Below are 24,040 nucleotides of genomic sequence, written 5' to 3'. Positions count from 1 at the left end.
AATGGGTGTGAAACATGGAATAGCAGTGTTGCAGTGTATAGCTTTATTAGCTGAGCTATTGGAATTGTTTTCTGAGCTGTGTTGATCCTTAGCGCCAATTGTGTAATGGAACAGAAATTATTTATTAGTCCTCGGGAGCCTTAAGACAGAATAATACTTATTCAGCTAGAAACACAGTCTTATTGTTATAGATGCTGCCACGTTTAAGGAAGGAGCAAATAAGCTGGCTTTGTAATTGGTAGCAAACAGTTTTAGGAGTCTTCTGGCAGGGACAGGCATGGAATGGTGGAGGTGCTTGTACATCACATCTCGAGGTTGTTCCAAATAAAGCCCTAAAGATGAGCTAGGACAGAGCTTTGCATTTCAAAATGAGAGATGCACCATCCCTAGCAGCAGTGGTTAATCCTTCCAGGCGACCCGCAGAGCTACCTCAGGTCCCAGTGGGACCATCTCTTTCCATCTTGGGAATCCCCCCAAATGGCTATTAAAAATACTATCAATGAAAACCTTCTTTAGATGTGTTTTACTTAGTGGTATGTCTTACTCTAAGGGGGAGGGGTTTATGAGTAAAATTTCAAACTGGGATGGTTGTGCCTTGAATTAAGCCTGAAAATGAGATGATAGTTTTTCTTTTATAACCTGAGCAAAACAGCCAGTTCTGGGTTTCTGCGGCCCAGTGCAATGAATAGATGTCAACCATATCAAGCTCTTAAACTTAGTGAGGACGTTGATGTTTTAATTCTACCAGGTCACAGAAAGAAATCAGAAAATGACTTCCAATAGAATCATGCAATGGTTTGGGTTGGAAAAGACCTTAAGATCATCCAGGTCCAACCAGACCAAATGTAGTCAGGCCTGTACAGTGCCTGTTCACTTTGTTCTGTGCTAAATGAAACACAAAACCTGAAAATGATCTGATAAATGATGAAGCCTTCATCCTGTGCACAGCTTGCAATGAAACTAGCCCCTTCTCTCCTTCCTGCTATGGTTCAGGAGGACAAGATTTCTGCTCCCATTAGGTTTGGGTTGGAAAGGACCAGGATCATCCAGTTCCAGCCCTTTGCCACGGGCAGGGGCACCTTCCACTGGAGCAGGTTGCTCCAAGCTCTGTCCAGCCTGACCTTGAACACTGCCAGGGATGGGGCAGCCACAGCTTCTCTGGGCACTCTGTGCCAGCGCCTCAGCACCCTCACAGGGAAGAGCTTCTTCCTTGTATCCAACCTGAACTTCCTCTGTTTCAGTTTAAACCCATTCCCCTTTGTCCTAATGCTACAGTCCCTGATGAAGAGTTATTTCCCATTTCTGGTGGTGGTGTAGTAAGTAAACAGTCAGTAATAGTACTCAAAAAGCTCATTGCTTTTGATATTTAGAAAAGGCCCTGAATCATTCAAAAGAGCATATTTTAGCCAATTTTAGTGATTATGCCTCCAGTCATGGAGAGTTTTGTTTGTATTGATCTCATCCAAGAATGGGAATGGCTCCCAAAACGCTATTCTGATCCAGCTCGTGTTTTGCCTAGTACAATGCCTATTTAAAAAAGCTTGGATATGTTCAGGTTAATTTGGTCAGGGGTAAGAGCAACCCACAAACTGAAGAGTAAAAGGGGAAAGAGGAAAAGTAAAAAACAGAAGTAAAAATGCCTAACCCTACACTTGACCATTTCAATAGCATTGCTACCCTGGCAGGCTGAGAGCTGCGTGACAATCTGCAGTTGTAAAATGCTACTTCTTGTGATTCGTTCTGCACTGATTTTTGTCATTGCTTGATGCAAACCAAGCTCATAAGCTGAGCTGAGCAGCGGCTTGGAACTGGACATAAGAATTGAGAACAGAGTAGAATACTAAAGGGAGTCTTCTAAAAATGAACTGTATTAGGATGGGGTTTGCCAACTCACTTGACATCTCCAATATAGTCTGGTGACTTGTGGAAAGAAGGTGTGGATATGGATCTGGAAAGAGGGCCATGAAGATGGTCAAAAGGCTAGAGCAGCTCTGCTTTGGAGACAGGCTGAGAGAGCTGGGCTGGTTCAGCCTGGAGAAGAGAAGGCTTCTTAAGGGGAGACCTTAGGGCAGCTCCCAGTGCCTAAAGGGGATACAAGAAACCAGGGGAGGGGCTTTGGACAGGGGTCTGTAGGGGCAGAACAAGGGGAATGGCTTTAAACTGCTGGAGGGAAGGTTGAGATGAGCTCTTAGGCAGAAGCTCTTCCCTGTGAGGGTGCTGAGATGCTGGCACAGGGTGGCCAGAGAAGCTGTGGCTGCCCCATCCCTGGCAGTGTTCAAGGCCAGGTTGGACACAGGGGCTTGGAGCAACCTGCTCTAGTGGAAGGTGTACCTGCCCATGGCAGGGGGTTGGAACTGGATGAGCTTTAAGGTCCCTTCCAACCCAAACCACTCTATGATTCTATGATGTAGGTTTTGCTATTGCCTTTCTCCTATTTAATTGCATAAAGCTGGCAAGAGCTGAGGTCTTAAGGAAAGTTATGGGAAAACTCATGTTGGGTATGAGCCTTCTGGTCAAGTTGCTCTTGGCTTGACCAACAGACCCTTCTGAGCATCAGCTGAATAGGGAGAATACTGGGTTGCCCTGGTCAGCTTGGGTTCATGGGTCTTTTCAGCCTGTACATTTTATTGTCTGTGATGGGTGCATCTCTGTTCAGTGTCTGATTCTGTCGCTGGCAGAACTAGTAGGGACCTTGCTGAGGGCTGGGTTTGACAGTTTAGGTTTGCATTTTATCTGCTCTTGTGCATTTTCAGCCTTTCCACATTTGGTGGTGAACACCAGCACCTCATCCTATTTGATGTCTTTAAATTGCTGAGATGCTCATGGACCATATTTGTACCTTTCTATCTCTACTGTTGATAATAAAGTAACTCATGTTGGGGTTTCTTTGCAGCACCCAGTCCTCTGAATAATTCAGGTTTTTGTTACAATTACCCGTATGCCTGTACACAAACTTTCTTTCCTTCTCTGCTCCTTGCCCCACTCATCCTGATTGTTTGCCTTGTGGTTTCTTGCAGTGTGTGCCGGCACCGAGAACAAGCTGAGCTCCCTCTCTGACCTGGAGCAGCAGTATCGGGCTCTGCGCAAGTACTATGAGAACTGCGAGGTAGTGATGGGCAACCTGGAAATCACCAGCATCGAGCACAACCGAGACCTCTCCTTCCTGAGGGTAAGCAGGCTGCCTTATTTCTTCCCTCTGTCTTCTACGTTTAAGGGTCTAGCTACAAGTGCTGGACAGGAGAAGGGCAGGTCTCCTTCCCATCAGCTTCAGTGTGTAGAAGAGGGTAATAAAATGTCACACGTGCAGAGAATGAGCAGTGTCATTGGTGTGACAGATACTCTGAGGATGTGTTGTTTAGATTTATCCAGGGCTCGGGGAGAAAGCCATGTCACTGCACAGGAGGGTGGCACCTTGCAGGTCTGCGTGTTGCCAGCAGGGTTTAGGAAGGTCAGAGTGTCATGCAGATATGCACTGGAGGCTTCGAGAAGCTAATCCAAATAAAATGCTATAGATGGACTGATTGATAGACTAAACAAGAGGAGGACTCTGGGTAACATTTGTGGAGCTTATAAGAAAAAAGGGGGGAAAAAGGTGATTGTTGAATGAATATCAAACTTTCTTCGTGTAAGAGACTAGAATTGTGAGCCTACTTGAATCTCCAGTATCCAGGGGAAGTCTGTAATAGATGGAGGCTGGCCTGCCACTGTGGAGCCTTGGTTGTGCCACTCTCTCAACCCTTCTTACATCAAATTCTGAGTAAGTATCATGCTTTTGGGTTTGTGAAGGACCATTTTGATGTGGTTTGCACATTCCCTGTTAACATGGCAACCAGGAGGAGGGAAGGATGAATGCTGAATTGGAAGAATTTAAGCCCATCATTATCTGATGTTTCAAAACTAGTTATGGTGGAAGAAATACCCCAGTAGAGGAGTGATCCAGTGCACGTAGGTGGGCATCTCAGGTTGCTGCAGATGTTGTGGCTGCAACATTGAAGGAACTCATATGGGGGCCATGGTAGGGAAGGCAGGCTGTTGCATTCTGTGCTGATTGTACTTTCCAGCTCAAGTCAAGCCATGGCACAGATAAGGGTTTACCCTGCTGGTATCATATGGTATTGCTCATGTATACCTCTGCAGAATGCCCGTGTCATGTTCCAGGATGTGTGTGTCTGTATGGAACTGACATTTTCCTAACAGGCACATAGCGGGAGCAGCGATGTTGCAACCCGGCAGCAGGAAGAGGGCGGCAGGAGTAAGCCCAGCAGGTTGTGTTACACTCAGTCACTTGGTTCATGGGTGAACCTGGTGCTCAATTTCAGTTTGTAAAAACATGAACTTTCCAGTGTGGGTTCTAACAAAGGCAGAGGCAATTCTCCAGCAGCCTGTTTAGCTTTGCTTCATGTTAAATTTGTGAGGGATTTCACAGGGTTTCCACTCTATACATTGGCCTATATTTACTCAAAGAGTGCATCAGGCTGCAAAAAGCCCTGCAAACCAAATTCAGCTACCAGATATGTCTGGAGTAAAGTTTGGGGTGCTAATTGCACTCAGACTAACAGGTTGCCTGTTAATTTGAGTGCCGAATGCCTAGGAAGTAAATGCTATCTATACATTTCACAGTTGTAACAGGTGGGGAAAACACATATGCTTGTGCTCTGAAATAGATACAGCCTTGGTGCAGCTGGACTAACGTTTCCCACTGCATTAGACAGGCGGCAGATAGATACTTCCTGTGAGGGCAGGAGCCCCACGCTCAGGCATTGCTGGAGTTTCAGATGCCTTCTGAAGCCATTGTGGGCCATGGTTTGAATTCATCTTATTAGTTCTCCTGCTTTGGCTTTCCTTCCTTCTTATGCTGCCATGTTCCCTGTAGAGAGCTGCCATAAGCAGAGTAAAGTATTGGTGGAAAGTGGGCAGTAAAATCAGCAAATGAGAGCAAAAAGAAAGGGCCATATGTAGTAAAGGAAGGTGGCTCAGCCCCTTCTGCTTTTTGGTGACAGCTACTGTTACTTCTTTATTAGTTTTACTACTTCCCTTCCCTGTGTCTGCCCTCTCACAGATGTCTCAGCAAAAAGCAGAAGTTGAAGCAAACCCCAGCAAACTGGAAGTCTAGTTAATATGGTAAATTGTAGTAATTACAATAGAAAACCAAAGAGAGGAGAATGTTTTTGGGGAGGCAAATAAATAAATAAATGCCAGCATATTTACACTGATGATTTGACATTCACTAGTTAGGCAGTGTTACTTGTTTTATCATTTAAAAGATTGCTTTAATGACCAAGTGAAGGTGGCAGATGGGAGAAAACAAAAAGAAAGGCTATTTGTGTGTCTCAGACTTAAATGTCATGAACTTGTCGTGCAAGATAAGTGTCCTCCAGCCTGCTCCGCTTTTACTTAGACTCTGTTGCAAAACCTGCCCTCTTCCTCCACCAAAGGGGCCTCAGCTGGGCAGTTGAAGCACCCCTGGTTTGCCTGTACATCCAGCTGATGAGTACTGTGGCTTTGTAAGCCTGCCTGCCTTCGCCTTAGTGCTCAGCTTAGCTGGGCAACTTCTTGCCCAAGGACAGAGGGAAGCCCTAGTGAGCTAGGCGTGTTGAGCCTTTTTATCATGCCATAGTAAATGAATACCCTAAATGAATTGAAGTGGAAAAAAAACCCACCATAATTTTATTTACCTTGCAGAGGAACATTAAAAGATCAGCATCCCATCTCTTATATTTATTTAGACATTTATTCCCTAAATAGATTTGCTTTATGTCTGTGAGTTAGCTCTCTGGATATCTGCTGATTAAGACTAAGAAGGGCTGCCTGTCACCTGAATGAAGTGCTCAACCACTTAAACCCCCAGGCCTGTAAGTGACTGCATGGCTTTGAGATCATGAGGAGCTTCATTTATGTAAGAAGGGATTGCATGTACCAGTGTTTTTGTCCTAGCTTGTATGTGTGCAGGGCAAGGGGGAATGGCTTCAAGCTGAAGGATGGTAGATTTAGATTAGATATAAGGTGGAAGTTCTTCTCTGTGAGGGTGCTGAGGCACTGGCACAGGGTGCCCAGAGAAGTTGTGGCTGCCCCATCCCTGGCAGTGTTCAAGGCCAGGTTGGACACAGGGGCTTGGAGCAACCTGCTCTAGTGGAAGATGTCCCTGCCTGTGGCGGAGGGTTGGGACTGGATGAGCAGTAAGGTCTGTTCCAAGCCATATCAGTCTGGGATTCTGTGATAAAACATGTCTAAGCCTGAGTGCTGGGAAAGGTGGGATGTTTCTGACAGTAGGCTGATTGCTGGTTTTCTTTGTTATTCTTCTGAGGCTCAACCTCCCCACAGAAAATGTACACTGGGTTAATTCTCTTTGGGGTCCCACCACTGCAGGCTCTGGCAATGAAACAAGGCTTGGATTAATTTAGCATGTCACCGCTGGAGTAGCACCTGCCTGTCCTGACTAAGGCATGCTCTCCACTGGGATTGAGGACAGGCACTTACTGTTTGCAAGACCATGATGGAACTGGGCAGGACAAATAATTGACTGGAAAACAGACCTCGAGAGCTCCCTTATCCCAGTTTCATGTCAAGGCTTAGCCAGCAAATCAGCAATCAGTCTCCCACCGATTCCTGACCCACTACCATCCTTCAGCTAACTGCACAGGCCAGGCTTTTGTGCTAGGACTTGTTCTGTGAAACTAGAGAAGCTGCTTGAGCTGATGCATGTCTTGAGCTGAGATTTATTGCCCTGCTTTGGATTTCAGGAAGAACACATCTTGATAAAAACTCAGCTCATGGACTGGTTCATATTGCAAACAACTGTTTGGTTGCAGAAGTGGGAAGGTAGTTGAGTTTCACTAACAGTTTGTCTTGTGGACAGTTCTTATTTCTTAATAGCATCTCCATAGTAATTTTTTAAATGAAATACACAGTACACCAGAAAACAATACTTTGAAAACACTCTTGTTCTGTTAAGCACACTTGGGGAACTGGAGTTATCTTCGACTAATCCCCAGCCTCTTAGCAATTCACAGTCAGTAAATTGTCTCCTCGTGCCTAGGTTTTATTTAACCGTACAGATTATTTATTTTGGAAGACATGATCAAAGTTACGTTCTGTTCCCTGCAATCATTCTTCCAGATGATTATGAAACTTATTTCTTACTGCAGTCAACAGCCTTCAAAAATGATCTACCACCACTTTATACATTCTTGTTTCACTTACCTCTGTGGTGTCTCTGGAGCACCCTCAGCCATGGGCATTCTGCTTAAAAACAATAACCTATTTTGAATTCTTTTTAAAGCTTTTTGGTCTTTTATAGCAAAATGGGTCTAAGCAGACCCTTCTGAAGGCTCCACTGGCAGAGACTCAGGCATGGAGAGAGCCTACAGTCTGAATAGATGTGTTGGGAATGGGAGCACAGACACAGGAGGATATTGCCTTGTCTAGTTTGCTCAGCAGCTCCCCGATGATACTGATGGCTCCTGAAGGCAGCACAGCTCTGCATCCTCTTCTGCAGCAAGATGGTATCTTTATTCCCCACTGAAAGGCTTCAGTGAGGTCCCAGCTCAGCAAAAAGAGAGCAGGATGTGTAGTGCCTGGTCTCCAAATGACAGGTTATGGGGTGGCTGTGCCTATGTGGAGGGGGGATTTCCCCAAAAGTGCAGTCTGAACCTACAGAGCAGGGATGTTTGCGGGTGGGAGAGTAACCTGTGTCCTGTAGCATTTAATTTAGCCATTATTTGTCCTTGGAATTGCATTAGGAGAGCCTCAGCTGCATGTGTTTTGTCCTTGGCTGGCAAGAAGCGAGGATTTCCAAGTAATTCTGGACCTGGAAATCAAATACATGTATTTATGTATTTGTAATTGCCCTCCCAGGACCTTCTGCATTAGAAAATGAAGCATAAAGAGGTGAATGGTGTGTCAGCAGTGGCATGAGGGGCAGGGCTATGCATGCCACACAGATCCAGGTGGAAAGAGGACACCTCCCACTGGCTGTGTAAACCTGTTGAGGGCATCCTGTGCACGTAGCGCTGAACACAAGTGCTGTGCTGGGTGGGTTACAAGAGACCAGTGGCATTCAGGCCATACTTCTGGCATGGACAGGATGTTTTACACTGGCTGTGATCAGGCACCAACTGTGTTGGATGAACCTGAGCCGTGTTCAAAGTGGTTTGGATCGCAGCTCAGAGGGTGGAGAGAAGCAAAGCCTGACTGCAGAAAGCACATGTGATAGAGCTCTCTTCCAGGACAGCTTCTTCTGTCCTTTCCTATTTCTTTTTCAGAAACAGTTGCTGGAAGTAATACCAGTTGTTTAGACCGGTCTCAAAATGGCCGGGGAGTATTGATTGCCAAGGTGAGGAATGGCACGGATTTGTGGGATCTTCCAGACTTGTCCTGTGTTGGGAAGCGGGTAGTGAAATAGGATGCCTATGAGTAGCTGGATGCAGGCACTATTCGGATAGTTGGTGCTCCCATTACCCTCATCCACTGATGTGTGGGACAGCACTTAGCTGGTTGGTGCCTGGTCCCTACTATTAAAGACAAGTAACACATGCCACATGGTCTCTAAACATAATCTCATCCCGACCTCACTGATCCCAGAGCCTCCCAGCTAGTACATAAAAGGCATCTAGTGCTTACTGGCCTGAAGGTGTTAAGAAGTGTTACATGATAATTGTGCTTCAGTTGCTTATCCCCCTCACGTTACACTGATAGACCATCCGTGTCTCTGCAGAACCTCTTTGGTGTAATGCTGTAGGTGCTGCTGTGCAGTTCCCCTACTAGATGCAGTGTGGCAGCACAAAGTCCCTGCTCACACCTCTCCTTGCTTCCCCCACAAAAAGCTGCCTGCATGGCCACCAGGCTCCCATCCTTGTTATTCTGCCAAGGCTTCCCCCTTGCCTACTTTGGGTCCGTGGCCCCTGTGCTGCCCCTACGCCATGGTACCCTCCCACTAAGGCCCTGGTGGAGCTGCAGAACACTGAGGGGTGACCCTGAGCCTGTTCCCACCTCCCGTGTCCTTCTCACCCTGCCATGACAGCCCTGCTCCCCACACAGCTATTTCAGGCTCTTGCAGAGCCTGTTTTAATGGTGTTTACAAACCCAGCAGCTTCATCTCTCCAAGCAGCTAATGCTTTGTGTAGGCCCCCACAGCCAGATTCTGACTTGGGTTTTATACTCCTTCCAGCCCTACTCTCTTATTCTTATAGCTGTCCTGGGCATTGCAGCAGGCAGAATAACTTGGCTAGGAGGCTTCTTCCTCTCTCATACGCAACACCAACCTCCTCTCCCTAAAATAAACTGGAAAACCCACTTGTGCAACCTCTCTTCCCTCTCTCCTTTCCCTACCGGCAATGCACCACCACCAAGCAGCCCAGATCAGCTCTGCAATGGAGTTTAAGCTTTGCTTTCAACTGAGAGTAACTTAAAGGCTCTGCAAGCTGGTACTCTTCTGTTTGAATTACATTTTTAGCTTCTGCAAAACAAACATAGAAGAGAATTAATACACAGTTAATCTTCAAGCTGGATTTGCCAAGCTGTAACCAAATATATGTACATTAGCTATTGCCCCATTAATTTAGCAATTATTTTTGGTGGCTCTGTATGAAAGATATGGTTTGGAAGAACCACTTGGGTTTAGGAAGAGAGTCGCGTGCTGTGCAAATGCAGGCTCCAGTTTTGGCACAGGGATGGACTGTGAAGTGGCTCTTTGTGTCTGTGTGTGTGTCAGGGGCTGTACAGCTCCCCCAAGGAAGCATTTGTATGGGGAGGGCTGCAGATGATGCCCTTTTCCAGGGGAGCCTGGGCTTGCTGGGAATGGTATTGGGCTGCTCCTCACATCCTGTTTGCTCTTGGGAGTGCTGCAAAAGCTGCTGGGGCAATAGCAGCTTCATTCCCTTGTGTCTGTGTCCCTGTGATAGATTTGCTGTATAAAACACATGCTGTCATCTGTGTAGAACAACTAGTAGGTGATGTGAATAGGCCCTTCACTGACACATGTGCACCCACTATGGGGAGTTGGGAGAGGCTCTCCCAGCGTTGCTCTGGGAGGATGAGGGCATGGATCCCAGTGTCAGGCTTTGTTTCCCCCTTCTCTTGGGTTGGTTGCAGCCAAGAGCTCCCCCAGCACTCCCGCAGCCTTTGCCTGTGTCTCTTTCAGATGGGGGGAGCATCCTTCAGCTGTGTCACACGTAGCAAAGATGAGAGGTAAAGATTTGAAGTCCAGAATGATTAAGGAGTCTCTTTAAATTGTCTTTTAGCATTTCCCTTTCAGCTTCTATTGTATGGGAAGCACCCCACCTCCAGCCACCTGGGAAGCCTGTCTGATTCATGTGCATGGCAGCAGTAGCGATTCTGGAGCAGGAGAAAGATGAAAGAAGCTTGACTTAAATTATTCAGAGTAACCCAGACCCATGCACATGCTGGAGATCAGTAATGCCTTTTTCACTTGCTCCCCTGCTCTCGTGGTTGAAGTAAAGCTGCCCTTTTTTGGGCAGAGCAGAGCAGCCCCAGTGCTCAGGAGCTGTTCCTCGTGATGTCAGGTGGGATCTGTCCTTCTCAATGGTCCGGCTGATCCTCAGGAGCCCTTCTGGCAGCTTCTGGGTGCTGCAGGGAGTGCCTGCAAGCCCAGGTTGGAGTGGGAGCATTCTTGCTTGTGATGAGGTGCCAGCTATGGCTGCAGGTGATGTTTGCCATTCCATAGTATTGCTGCCCCATTCCCAGGCCAATTACTGGGAAATTATGAGGTATAAGAGGGCCCAGTACCAAAAATACACCCAGGATGTGGGGTTCAGCACTCCAGGTAGATTGTTTTCCAGGTTTGGCAGAGCTAACGTGGTGGATGGGTGCCAGCTGGCAGCAGGTCAGCCTGGGTAGCTTGTGGAGGATGTTAATGGTAGTGGAAAGCATGTGGAGGAGCTGGCACGGTGTACCCTCACCCTGTGAATGTCACAGACAGGTCTGGGGGCTCCTAGCTTAAACTGCTGAGCAGTCTGTGAAATGGATTTGTTCTTGTGTTTTGGTTGTGTAGCATCAGCAATAGCCCAGAAGACCTTTCTCCTAACACAGATCTTGTTCCTTGCTATCTGGGGCTGCATCTCGGGACACATGCTGACGCCAGCCCTTCCCTTTGTGATCAGTGTGTGCTGGTGGAAGCATGTTACTTCTTGGGCAGGGATCTTTGAGGTATAGGTGAACCTCCTTCCCATGCAGCCCCATGTTGGGCTTGGTAGCCCCTGGGCCAGCATTGTCACTTTGCTTGTCCACTCTATGGCCTACCTTTGCCTGTGCACAGCCAGCCAAGTGTATGACAAACTAGTGCTTTTCAGCTGGTCCTGGCAGCTTGAATCTTGATCATGGGCAAAAATACAGATCAGGAGGCAAATTCTCAACATGAACAGCAGCAAATGTTGAGATCTGTGACTCTGTCTAGGCTTGGATTTGTTTGGTTTTATTTTTTTAATCTATTACAGACCATTAATTAATTTCTTATTGTTTAGCATTTCATCAGACTCCTCCTTCTGTCTGTCCATGGTCTGTAAAATGTGTGTGGCCAAACCAGACCTCAGATGCTGCTGTGATGGGCACCACGCAGCTGGTGGTGGAGGGGAAGACATTATTAGAACTAAACCAGTGCAAACCTCCTTAATTAGGTGTTGTTTCTCTTAGAAGCTGCTCTTCCCTCTAGGTGAGTAAAAGCAATTATGCCCTACCTTTCAACCACCTTATGCTGTTAATGATCTTCCTCTTGTAAATGTAAACCTCTCCCCTACTGATGTGATTGGGAATGGTGGCCTAATTGAAGCTGGCCTAAAGCAAGCAGTGGAGTGAAGTTAAAACAACCAACAGGAAAAGAAACAAACCTAGTTGCAAATTCTTTTAAATTAGAAATGGATTTATGAAGTTATAAATCAAAGAAGTAGTTTTCTTCCATAGAAAGAAAGGCTGTTGGTGTAAATGGTGAGCACAGCGAGTTTTCAAGCCTAGACTTCATCCTTGCTAGAAGATGGCATCAACTCATGCCGTTCACTGCCAAGCTTCGCTCAGGTGTTAAGTCTGGTTTATTCTCCTCTTCATCCACCTGCCCTCTCTCTGTTGGACAGAGATTGAAGTTGGGAGGCACAGATGAGGTATAGCAAGGCCTATAGATACATCTGAAACTGTGGTATAGCAGCCTGCACCAAGCTGGAAGTATTTTATACTTTCTTGGACTGCCATTCTCCTCTTTTCCTGGGCATTTAGGCACATTTTTGCTCTTGCTCCCACTCCCTCCAGTCCCATTTTACTCTGGAATAAAATGAAATTAAACAAACTGATTGTCAGAGAGCTGAATAATCTTGTATTGTAATACAGTAGCTATGAGTTCTGGATCAATGGGCTTGAATTGCTGTTAAAATCCATATGAAAAGAGAAGGCGAAGTCTTTTGCCGTAAGCTGTGTCAAAGGGTGGGGGAGCAGAGGGATGAATGGAGGCTTAGCCAACAGTTTTCATGCTAAACTGGATCAATTTTAAAGGTTTCCTCTGTAGATGCCTGCTGGAGGGTGTTTAGAGCGCAGAAATGTCAGCACGATTGTGCAGACTGCAGCATTTAGCAACACTCCCACCCCAAACCTGGTACTAGCGCTGGACCCCCTAATCACAGCCCTGTGTGTGTCCTGCAGGCATCCTGTGTAGATGCCTAGGAGGGCTGGGGCAGAGGCCTTCCCAAGCGTCCATGTTAAAAATGGCATGTCAAGGGAGCATTTACAAGGATGTGTCCTAGGGAAAGCTGGTCTAAGGGGCCAGGGGGACTGGAGCTGGCCAGGGTGGTGATATGGACCTGTCTGGGATTGAGGATGAGTTTGCCCAGCCCAACAAGCAGCTAGCAGGGATATCTCTTAACCATGTGCAGTGTGTGTTCCTGTACAGTGCCAGCTGGCTGAGTGCTCAACCCTATGGGTATGAAGTCAAGTACCACTGACTTCTCAGGTGAGATGTTCTCTCTCCAGTCTCAAACATCGTTGTGGAAAGGTGGAATCGGGAAGTTTCGGTTAAGGTAGCAAGGACCTAGTTCAAGGCAGTACTTCTGCAGGTGGTTAAGCACAACTGGTGTCATTGATTTCTAATACTTGGGTTTGGAGTTAAGTAGAAGGGTAGTAGTATCTGCCTGCTGTATTGAATAGTGCATAGTGTTCCTTCCCCCCCTTTGGTGGTCATTAGTCCTACCAGGGAGGAAGAATAGAGTGCTTTGAGGTACTGTCTGAACATAATAAACTTGGAAATGTCAAAAGGCAAAGTAGAAATATCATGCTGATTTTGACAAACCTGCACTGTTTTGTGCTGGGAAAATAATAGGGATAGCTTAATGTTGCTCACTGGAGAGAGAGCTTATACTGAAAATACATTTTGTTTATGTTCATGCTTTAAGAAAACAACTTCAGTGAGCCCAAACTGGAGATAAGACCCTCAAAGTAAATGCTGTTTAGTTTGAATAGAATGGAAGGGCTGTAGCCAAGTGGCACAAGAGCTTGAATGGTGGCCAGAGCTGATATTGCCACTCTTTCTGATTTCTGATGTTTTGTGATTGATCCAGATCCTAAAGTGCCAGAAAAGCAGCTGTAAAACAATATAAATTGGTTTATAATTCTGGGTAATCATGGTGATGGGGAAAGCATCTGCATTTTGCTGCAGGGGACAGCCTGTGAACCAATGACAAGGAAACCCACCAACACCCGTGGCTACCTGCAGGTGTATTGCTGTCTCCAGATGGGGAAGCTTGAGATATGGAATACCATTGCTTTAAATCCTTTTCATACCAGTGTTGCTGATTTATACATACCCCTCCAGCCTCGAAATTTGAAGGAGTCTTTGGAAAACCACCCATACTCATTGGCTTCCCTTCCAGAAAGGGCTGAAGGGCAGGGAAGAGTGAAAGGAATGGTGAGGCACATGTTGTATTGTCACAGTAAATCAAAAGCGACCACCCTGTGTAATACATACCTTAGGAATAGTAATAACAGTTCATCCCTCAAAAGTACAGTGCAGAGTGAAAGCCTAAGAAAGGAAAATCCATAATGAATATCAGGGAATTAATGGCTGTCTCTGCAAAAGTGTGGAGTAACCTCTTTGGGAAGCAGAAGACGTTACTGGTAATAAACTAGAAGAAAATGTATCTGTTGTAAGGAGCTGTCTTGATTTGATATAGGTGTGGAAAACCTCACCTGTTAGGTCTTACAGATTGCTGTCATTTTTGAAATACCACTTTTAATTTCCTTGGAGTCTGGTGAAGTTTTAGGTAGAAGGAAGTGCACTCTGTGGAAGGGGAACCCTCCGAGCCAGCGAGCAAAATGCAGAATAACCCTGCTGCTGTGGCAGCCAGTCTCTGCAGCCTGGGTATGTGACCATATTTGTGTTTCATCTCCGGTGCAACCTCAGTGATCTTCAGGTTATTTGGCAAATGCTCATGTAGTTGAAAGCATAAAAGATGATTAAGAAGAATGAAAAGGAAACTGCAAACCTGTGTCCTCCTTTGTGTTTCTGTCCCGTTTGTGTGATGTTCCCATGAACAGGTGGTACCTTGCCTGAAATAGGGAAACCCATTACAAACAGCCACAGCAGGAATCCCTGTGGGAGGGCACTGCAGAAAGGGATGAGGTGAATTTGCATTCTCAATAATTGTCAAAGATGTGCAAGCAGAGAGAAATAGGAGGAAAATACTTGCAAATATTTGTGCTATGTTAAAACTGTTGTAGAGAGCAGAGACAGCTACAGAGCTTTAAACCTAAACCGTTTTGCTGGCATTTGTTGCAGTGAGAGTTATCTGCCTGGTGGTGGGCATCCTCCTTCCCGCCTCCTCTGCCTGTTATTTGTTTCCTGAGAATGCTGGTATTTGTAATTGAGGCCAGATGAGGTCCATCCATTTAGCAAACCAGGAACTGATCCCAGCCATGCTGTCAACTAGCTCCAGTCCCAGCATCAGCATGGCTGGAGGTTACAGCAGCAGTGCCCAGTAATGATGGCGGATGCTGAAGCACGCTCCCTTGTCAGCTCATCCTTTCAGTGCCAAAGTAATCATTTGATCTCAGCAGAACAGCTGGTTTTAAACTACAGATTATCCACTACTTCATCTCCTCACTTAGCTGCGTGGCTGGTTTGTTTCAGCTACAGATCAATTATACCCCCAAACCAACACTCAGTTCAATCTTACCATGTGAAATGAAGATAAAATGGGTTCAGGCGCTAATGATAGATCTTCCATTACAGACCCTCTGTCCATGCATTTGAATACCCATCACCAGGGAGTTTAAATTCATTCCTGGAGTGAGTCGTGCTCCTTTCATTAGGGTACAATGAATTATTTTAGCAGAACAATGCATATATAAGAATAAAATGCAGTTAAAAGGGCATTTAGTTCTCAGCCTGCCTGTAACTGTCCCTGATTGGGTGACACCCAAATCACTCAAACCAAATACTTATGGTTAGACCCTGTCAGGAAGCATTGTGTATTGTGAGCAAGGAAATCCAGTCATTGCAAAGCAAGTGGTTTTGTGCCCTCTGTTTCTTGACATCATTATGGCCTTTTGAACCAAATTTTCTCCATTACTGGCCAGTGAAATTGAGAAACCTCACTTCATTTGCAATGAAGATGCCTCACCTTGGAAATCCATTTGGTGCGTGCTCAGCTCATGAAACAACAAAGTTCCCAAATTACGGACTAATGACATCTCCATGGGTGTTCCTAGCAGGCAAGGCAGCATTTCCTTGGGCAGGGAAGGTCTAGAACATTTAAATCTATACCAGCATCAATATGTTTACATCTTTTCCAGCAGCCGTGCTGTCGCCTGCTTTGGGATCAATTCAGCCTGTGTTGGTGGACATGTGGCTCAGCCGCGTAGTGCTAAGTAGAGCTGGCTGGAAACATTCAAAAAGCAGATTTGGGGAAAATGATAAAATACTCTTGCTTTGGCTTTGTAATCCTGATGTTCAACCAAACTGTGTTGTTTTTATTCAATGGAAAAAGGTAATTTGTAGGTGTGCTTTTCCCCTAACGGATCGCAGTGACGGGGGCACCACATGTCCGTTATCATACTTCTTCCTGCAACAAACATCTGGGGCTTGTTGTGTTCTCCAGTCTTCCTGAGATGGAGTGAAATGCTTGTTGAGGGTCGATGGGAAATACTGGGTTGATGTCATTTACCTCAATGTTATGCTTTCGGTATACAGAGATTTAAAGCCTGTGATTCCTGGTTTGAGGGCTTTTCTCTGCATTCGTTTTTGTGCCCTTCTGGTCACCTTTTCCTTTTCCATCGTCTGTTAGAAATGTATTGTTCTGTGGGAGAAGTGTGGGAGGGAGCCCAGAAGTGCTGTTTGGAACCGGGAGGTGCACTGGAAGCTAGGATGCAGGGTCTGTTTAATGCTGGGGGGAGGGAGCATGTTGTATCCTGCAGTGCAAACACCCGTGCCCCAAGGGCTGGATGGGAGAGGGTATGGCTTGAGGCAGGAAAAATCCCCCTTCCTCCAGCTGTTTTGCACCTGATTTGATGGCTGTGATACCGTTCCTTGTTCTTGTTAGCTTTCCATTACAGCAGTATGAGATAGCTGATACGGGCTGGAGAGATCCCACTGTGGATGATTGCATGCTTTCATGCACTAAAGAGGAGTGAGATAGCCACAAGTGTATTTATTTTTTGCAAAAAGACTTTTCAGGTGGCATTGGGAACAACCTGTGTTAGGCAGTTTCCTGGCTCTCCTTTGGCGAAACAGTGGAAGTGGGGAAGGTTGTAAAGGTGGTTTCTGATGGCCCCATGTTGGGAGGTGCAGAACAGCTCTTTCCAATAGGCTTTATGGCACTGATTAGTCCAGGAACTCATTTCCTCAGCTTGATCTACCTGATAGTAGGAATGCAAAAAAAGATGAGTACTGAATAGAAACCCTTTCAAATCAGGTAATCTTCACACACCTGCACTAGCATGTTGGACCCTGCTAAGCCAGACTTAAAACAGGGGAGACTTAGGTTAGATACAAGGAAGAAATTCTTCACTTTGAGGCTAGTGAGACACTGGAACGGGCTGCTCAGTGAAGTTGCAAATGCTCCATCCCTCTCATCAAAGCCAGGTTGGACAGGGCCACCTAGATCAACCTGGAAGGTGTCCCTGCCCATGGCAGGAGGCTGGAACTAGATGAGCTTTAAAGCCCCTTCCAACCCAAACCATTCTGTGAATCTATGATTCTAAGCCAGCAGCCAGGAGTTACAAAAATTCTAGTCATTTAAATGACTTTGAATAGAGTTCTTACACTCCTTGAGGTTAAAGCTTAAAAGAAACTATTTTGGTTGCATTTCTGCACCCTCAGGTCCTCCCACTGAAGGTCACCTTTCTCCAAATGTGCCTTCAGCTTGTGAGATGTAAGCCTGGCTTTTGGTTTTGGACCTTTTCACTTCTTAGTTGTTCTTAAAGGTCTTGCTGACCTTCTGTAGCTCAAGTGTTGGGTTTTAACTCTGATCCCTGGAAGGAAATGACCCATCTTTTTATGTCTAATAAGGACTGAAGTTTTGTTAGGTGAAGCAACTGGTAGTTTTCCAGTGTCTGCTGCCTGTAACTATCCCTGTAACTGTGAGGAGCCCAGACCCAACAGCTCCTTAAGCAATTTCCAATATTCTTTTCTCTCATCAATTTTTAATGCTGCATCATACCATGAATTCACAGTGGAAGCAGGTATTTATGAGATCTGCTGCAGACAGCGTCCACTGGGTGTCAGTTTGCCAGAAGGATGAATCCTGTTGTGTCCGGTTAGCAGGGACTTCGCAAAGTAAGGAGGCTTCATCTTGCCTTTCAGGAAAGCCCCCAGTAAAGGCTCCTCTTGTTTCCTTAAACAAACATCTTCAGCTCCATGCTCCAGAGGCACCTCTGGGGCTCTCACAAAACAAACAGGGCTCTTGTCTGGTAGCACTTTCAAGAGGCAGTGATTTTTCTTAGCCCTCGCTTAACTGGCGGGTAATCGTCCGTCATCTCACTCAATACAAGGCTTTGTTTTGATTTGTTTGTTTTCTAATTGAGCTAAATGCTGCTTCTGCTTTCCTGCTGCCTCTGATCTCTGCTGGAGAGAGCAAATCTTAGCAGCCGGCAACAGCGAAGGCTTCTCTGATGGCTTTTGTCTCCCATATGCTCTGGTTCAGTAACAGTTGCGGCTGATCACGGTGACAGCAAAACAGCTTTTTTTATTTAAGCTACAGCTTTCTAGAAATACATCTTTGGGCTTAATCAACATAACCTTCAGCGGTTCTTTGAAACCAAGGATCTAAAAGCCATGAATGTCAGGAACACTTCACTACTTGTGGGAGTCTTTAGTGCTTCTGACAGATAAAAGTGGAGGAGGAAGCCATCAAAAAATACACCAGATAAAGCCTGGAATGGGATTTTTGCTGGTAGCTGATGTTTAGGTTCTGTTATTTGAAAGGACAGGCTGCTGAAAGAAAAACTTAGGACTAAGAAATCAAAGGGTAAAGTAGGGCTGAACGTAATGTGGTGATGATCAGTGCTTGGGTTTTATACAGCATGTGCTCCAGAAGCCGGCTGCGTGCGTTGAGCTTAGGTGCCTTTTGCTGGCAGAAACAGCCCTTTGCCGAAAGGTCCTTCGGATGTGCGAGCTCTTGGTTTATTATTAGAGTAGAAGTGGTGTTATTTTTAAGAAGAGGAGGAGAAAACGGGAATAAATTACAGTAAAATGTCAGCAACTGCTGAAAATAGAGGAGTGGCAGCAGTTTCTCTTTGGCGTTTTTGCAGCCAGGGGAGCAGAGGCATCAGGAATAGTGCCAGTGTGCAGTTTCCATCAGCCTCAAGTACTACCTTGGCCTGGTTTTAAATAATTAAAGTTTTAACATTTCATTTTGGATGATGCTGAATAACAAGAATCAAAATATGAAAATTCACATGGAAGTATTGCTTGCAGCAAGTACCTACCAATAACGTAAGCGGGATGGGACTGAATGGCCACGGTTTTCCAGGAAAGCTTTTCCATTTCTCTTGTGTTCCCTGTCTAGACAAGATTTATTAAACAGCCCTCTGAAGGGATTGTCCTCCTCTGCTACCTTTTATTATTGGTGGGAGCCGATTTGAGGCTCACTGTTGTGTGAGGGGCCAGTTCTCTTGAGTGATCGATGAGCTGGATGGGAAGTGATTAGACTTCTACAAGCCCATGCTGCTTGGAACAATACAACCAGGAAAAAAAAGGGCTGGTTTTCAAATTTCAGATTGATTACCTATTATTTCTGAACTTCAGTTTCTCTTTCCTCCTTTTTGATGTCTCCTCATTTTCCCAAGGTACGGAGAGAGGGTATAAGATCTGCATGATGCAGGCAATGGAGGAAAAGCTGCCGGCTGTTGTGGGCAGTCTTGCTGTTTTGCTTTATTGTTGTTGGTTTTAATGCAGACTGTTTGTGATTTGCTCTTGATACACTTCCCCAGAGGTCTGCCCTCTTCAAAGAGAGGCAGTAAGCTGGGCAAGCTGCGGAACAAGGCTGGTAGGAGGAACAGTAGGACAGGTAGGATGCACATGCTGTTTCCCTAAATACAAGCGGGGACAAACCCCAATCACTTATATTGGGGCTGTTGGTGTGAAACCCCTTTGCCTTTTGCCAAAGAGCATTTACTGGATTCCTCCATGGTTTGCATGCGGTGATGGCTGACCAGAGACTTTTCTCCCAGGGATGCCAGCAAAGTTGGTATCTGACTGTATGTAACAGGCAGCTTTGCTCCTGCCTGTGGTTGGGGTCTGGAAAGCCTTTTTAGAGGCAGAAATCCAGGTCTTCCTGTCTCATTCTGTCTCTCACCCAAAATACCCATTCACCTTCACCTTTAGCCACACAATTGTTTTATCTTACATTAAGACCTGTGTTCCTTCTCTTCTGGGTGCCCGGCAGATATTTTCATCCTAGAAATGGAAGAAGGTGCGTGATCATCATCCTTGCCTCTAAGATTCCCAATTTAATTCTTGTTTTCATTCAGGGGTTTCCACTTTGTTTTTCTTTTTAAGTCTTCCTCAGGAGACCTCACGACAACCTTTAAAACTTACGCACTGCAGCAGTGGCATATTGGAACCAGGCAGGTGTTTTTCTTTAGCACCTCAGAGGACCGCTGATGAAGGCTGGAACATGCAGACTATACAGCAACCGGGTATCACAGTGAACGGGGAATCCTATTCCCCTAGTAAAAGCCAAATGAATTATTCTAATTTAGCTTTAAATCTGAGCTCCTTATGCATATGCCAGAGCCTCAGGGGCTTGTCCCCTGTCGGGGCTGTTAGCTGAAAGTCTTCACCGAGGCTAAAGAGAAGTGATACCCAGCCCAGCACCTCTAAGGGAAAACATGCCAGAGAGATGAGAATAAGCACTTCTGCTCCTGGCCTCATGGTATCTCTGTGATGTTATTTAATCTTGTTCAGCTGGGGCAGAGCTTGGTGTGTGTGTGCTCTTCTGGTGACATTGAGAGGATGTTTTGTCAGTATTTGTCCTGTTGTAGATGATAACCCACACACCATGGCAGGGTGTTGTAACTAGATGATCTTTAAGGTCCCTTCCAACTCTAACCATGCTATAAAGCTTTTGCAATAAGGAAAAGAAGGTAATGGATGATGTTTTCTAAATAAGACATGGAATAGTGTCAGCAGTCACCTGAGTGAGGGTGTGAAAGAGGAGGCTTTGTAGTCCAACAGAAGCAAACTTCAGTAAAAGCCAGTCCATGCAAATACTTGACACTTCAGCTTGGAGACTGAACTGGGAAAGAATTAGAGAAGTCATTTGGGGTTGACCCGAGTGGGAAGTCTGGTTTGCTTTTTTCTTCCCCTCATCAAAACAGAAACACTGGAAAATGTTGCTTTGTGGCCCCTGATTTTTTTCCTGTTCAGCTCAAAGTTCTTAATTTGTTTCAAATAATGCATTCTGGTTCATTACAAAGCAGTGAGCACCTGGATTTTTTGAAATGTGTTTTTCCTTCCCCTTCCCAGCTGGAGCTATTTGCCACATTCAAGATTAATATTCAATTTACTTTGGTCAACCAAATATTGATCTTCTTCTTTTCCCCTGTGCTGATATGTTTATTCTTTGAAAACTTGCTCCAACCTGATAAGGATAGATTTTTTCCATGGTATTTTATCAAATCTGTTTTCTCTTTGCTGGGTTAAAATCTGATGAAAGCAAGTTATTCATAAAGATGCAGGTCATTTTTTGTTGTGCTGAAAAGAGCTGTTGCCTGCAAAAGAAATACAATAAATGAAACAAAATGAAGATCACAGATGTTGTAATAAAATCAGTAAATGTGTGTATCATTGAACTTCATTGAAATGATTGTAAATGGTGCTGTAACATTGTTTAATTATATACAATTAGCCGAGGAATGGTGAAGTCCCTGCTGGAGCCTTTTCTCTTAGATTTACAATAGGTCATGGTAGAGTATTTTCCCCTTTACTGTCATGGAGGCACTAACTGAACTGGATCCGATCTCCCACATCAACTACTTTTATCCATAGAAAGATAATTTATGTACGTGCGAATAGTTCTTCTTTGCCATATTTAGCTGGAGCCTAGAGCAGGCATAGAAGAGAGAGCAGAATTTATAGTCCATTAGAGCATTTTCCATCAAGTGTTGTCTGTGCACACTGTTTTGGGCATATAAAGCAGGAACTGGGCTAAACGTATGTTGGTAAGTCTTGAAAATACTTTTCTTCTGGCCCACAGCCAGCCAGCATGGGGAGGTTCTGGGGAGATGTGCAAAAAAAGTCAGCAGTGTTAGGGGGTTTGTACATATATACATATATATATATATATATCATAGAATCCCAGCCTGGTTTGGGGTGGAAGGGACCTTAAAGCTCATCCAGTTCCAACCCCTGCCATGGGCAGGGACACCTTCCACTAGAGCAGGGTGCTCCAAGCCCCTGTGTCCAACCTGGCCTTGAACACTTCTGTTGGCAGCCACAACTTCTCTGGGCACCCTGTGCCAGTGCCTCAGCACCCTCACAGGGAAGAATTTTTCTTTCCTAACAGCTAATCTAAACCTACCCCTATATAAAGATAAATATAAATAAATACATATATATCTATAATATATAAATATATATATCATCTATATATATCTCTGTATTCCTGTTTTATGGTTTCTCTCAGGAAGCTGTGAAGGAGCTGGGGGCTGCAGAGCTCAGCAGGGAGGTATTGCTTTCCTAGAGGAGCCTGCAGGCAGAAAGACATGTGGGGTGTCTGGCCCTTGTGAGACTGATGTGACACTGGTAAGTTGCCTACGCAGGAGAAGTGGCAGAAAGCATAGGAGGGAGAAGAGCTCATAATTTACTTAGAACCTGAAATCCCCCAAATACTGGAGAAGAACACAGTCCTTGCACAGCCTGGCATAGTGATCTGGTGGATCCTAGGATTTTGCCTTGTTAAGCATTTCAGAGCATTTGGGGGTTTCTTCATGTTGATCATCTGAGTGAAACCCGCTCGATAATATCATAAATAATGTATTTGCTGACAGTTTTCCCAGCCTGTTCTGTATGCACCTCACATAGGTACAATGTGAAAGCTGAACCTGTGCTTCTCAGAGGTTAGCTTTGCAGACAGGGAGGGCAGCAAGAAACCAACACCAAGTTCAGCTGCAGCCTTTCCTTGCGAGCTCAGCTGCTTCGGGTATGTGCCAAGGAGAGGAGAATGGATCTGGTGCAGAGCCTGGAGAAGGCTTTGGCTGTCAGGGAGGCCTGTTAGGGTAAGAGGTGCATGTGTGGTGTTGTGCAGGGGTACCAGCTTGTGCCTGGAAATGGCAGCTTTCTGTTGTGTTTGAACTTGAACCAGATGGGACTTCACAATTTAGAAAAGGACAAATGACTTTAAGTCTTTCTGCGTCCATTTGTAGACACAAACTCAGCACAATTTAACATTCAAGATCCCACTTGGAGTACGGTGTACAGTTCTGGAGTCTCCAATGTAAGGAGGACATGGAGCTGTTGAAGCAAGTCCAGAGGAGGCCACGAAGGTGATCGGCAGCTGGAGCACCTCTGGTATGAAGACAGGCTGAGAACACTGGGGCTGTTCAGCCTGGAGGAGAGAAGCTGTGTGGAGACCTCAGAGCAGCTTCCAGTGTCTGAAGGGGGCTACAAGGATGCTGGGGAGGGACTCGTCATTGAGGGTCTGTAGTGATAGGACAAGGGGTGATGGGTTCAAACTGAAACAGGGGAAGTTCAGCTTAGATACAAGGCAGAAGTTCTTCCCTGTGAGGCACTAGAACAGGTTGCCTCACCTGGAAGCTGTGGCTGCCCCATCCCTGGCAGTGTTCAAGGCCAGGTTGGATGGGGCTTGGAGCAACCTGCTCTAATGGAAGGTGTCCCTGCCCGTGGCAAGGGATTGGAACTAGATGGTCTTATGGTCCTTTCCAACACAAACCATGCTCTGGTTCTGTGTTCATGCTGTACTCATGGAGGTTGATGGATATAAGCTGCAACTCTCACCTTTCTGGACCAGGAGGTCCCTTTCCCTCAGCATCTTTATACACCCTCCGTCTTGTTCGTGAACCGCCAGGCACTGTGTCAGATGAAGGTACCAAACACCAGAACTCACATTGGTGGTTCCTGGCAGGCATGGTACCTGTGGACATACGGGAGCTGTCTCAGCAAACACTGCCAGACGTGTGCAAGCTTATTCAAAGCTGTTTCCATCAGTGGAGGAGTACATTATTTATGATTCCATTTTCTACTCTGTTTGGAGAGCATTTATCAAATCAATCAGAGAATTCATTAGGTAATTATTATTTTTTCATTATTTGCCTAAGCCTCAGCATATTTACTCCACACAAATAGGAGAGCTGCTAGTAAATGGGATCAGGAGCTTGAAATATCCTTTTTCTTCCTGGTAGCACAGAGGAGGAGCCTGGGAGTGTCTCCATAGCATGACAGCCAGCAATGAAGTTGTGATACATAATAAGTGATGAGACACTGTCAAGTGTCATTTGTCATCTGTGGCCTGAGCAAGGTCACCTCTGCTCTGTGCTGGGGAATGGCCAGAGGTGGCTCTTGCCCTGTTTCACGTGTGTTCAAGTGATGCTT

The 24,040-nt window shown here is 45.6% G+C and overlaps 1 protein-coding gene across 7 annotated transcripts in view; it reads left to right on the top strand.

Moving 5' to 3' along the window:
- Positions 1-24,040, top strand: part of ERBB4 (erb-b2 receptor tyrosine kinase 4) — a 606,677-nt gene that overhangs the window by 225,523 nt on the left and 357,114 nt on the right. For all 7 annotated transcript variants that reach the window (XM_057412359.1, XM_057412357.1, XM_057412354.1 and 4 more), the window contains exon 2: positions 3,018-3,169. In XM_057412359.1, coding sequence (XP_057268342.1) covers positions 3,018-3,169 — 152 coding nt within the window. The remainder of the gene's footprint in view (positions 1-3,017; positions 3,170-24,040) is intronic.

The sequence above is a fragment of the Pezoporus wallicus genome, unplaced genomic scaffold (genome assembly GCF_028554395.1).
Source record: "Pezoporus wallicus isolate ANWC-B61680 ecotype Strahan unplaced genomic scaffold, APGP_CSIRO_Pwel_v1 contig_6566, whole genome shotgun sequence".
Taxonomy (NCBI): domain Eukaryota; kingdom Metazoa; phylum Chordata; class Aves; order Psittaciformes; family Psittacidae; genus Pezoporus; species Pezoporus wallicus.
This window is presented reverse-complemented; position numbering and strand designations above follow the sequence as displayed.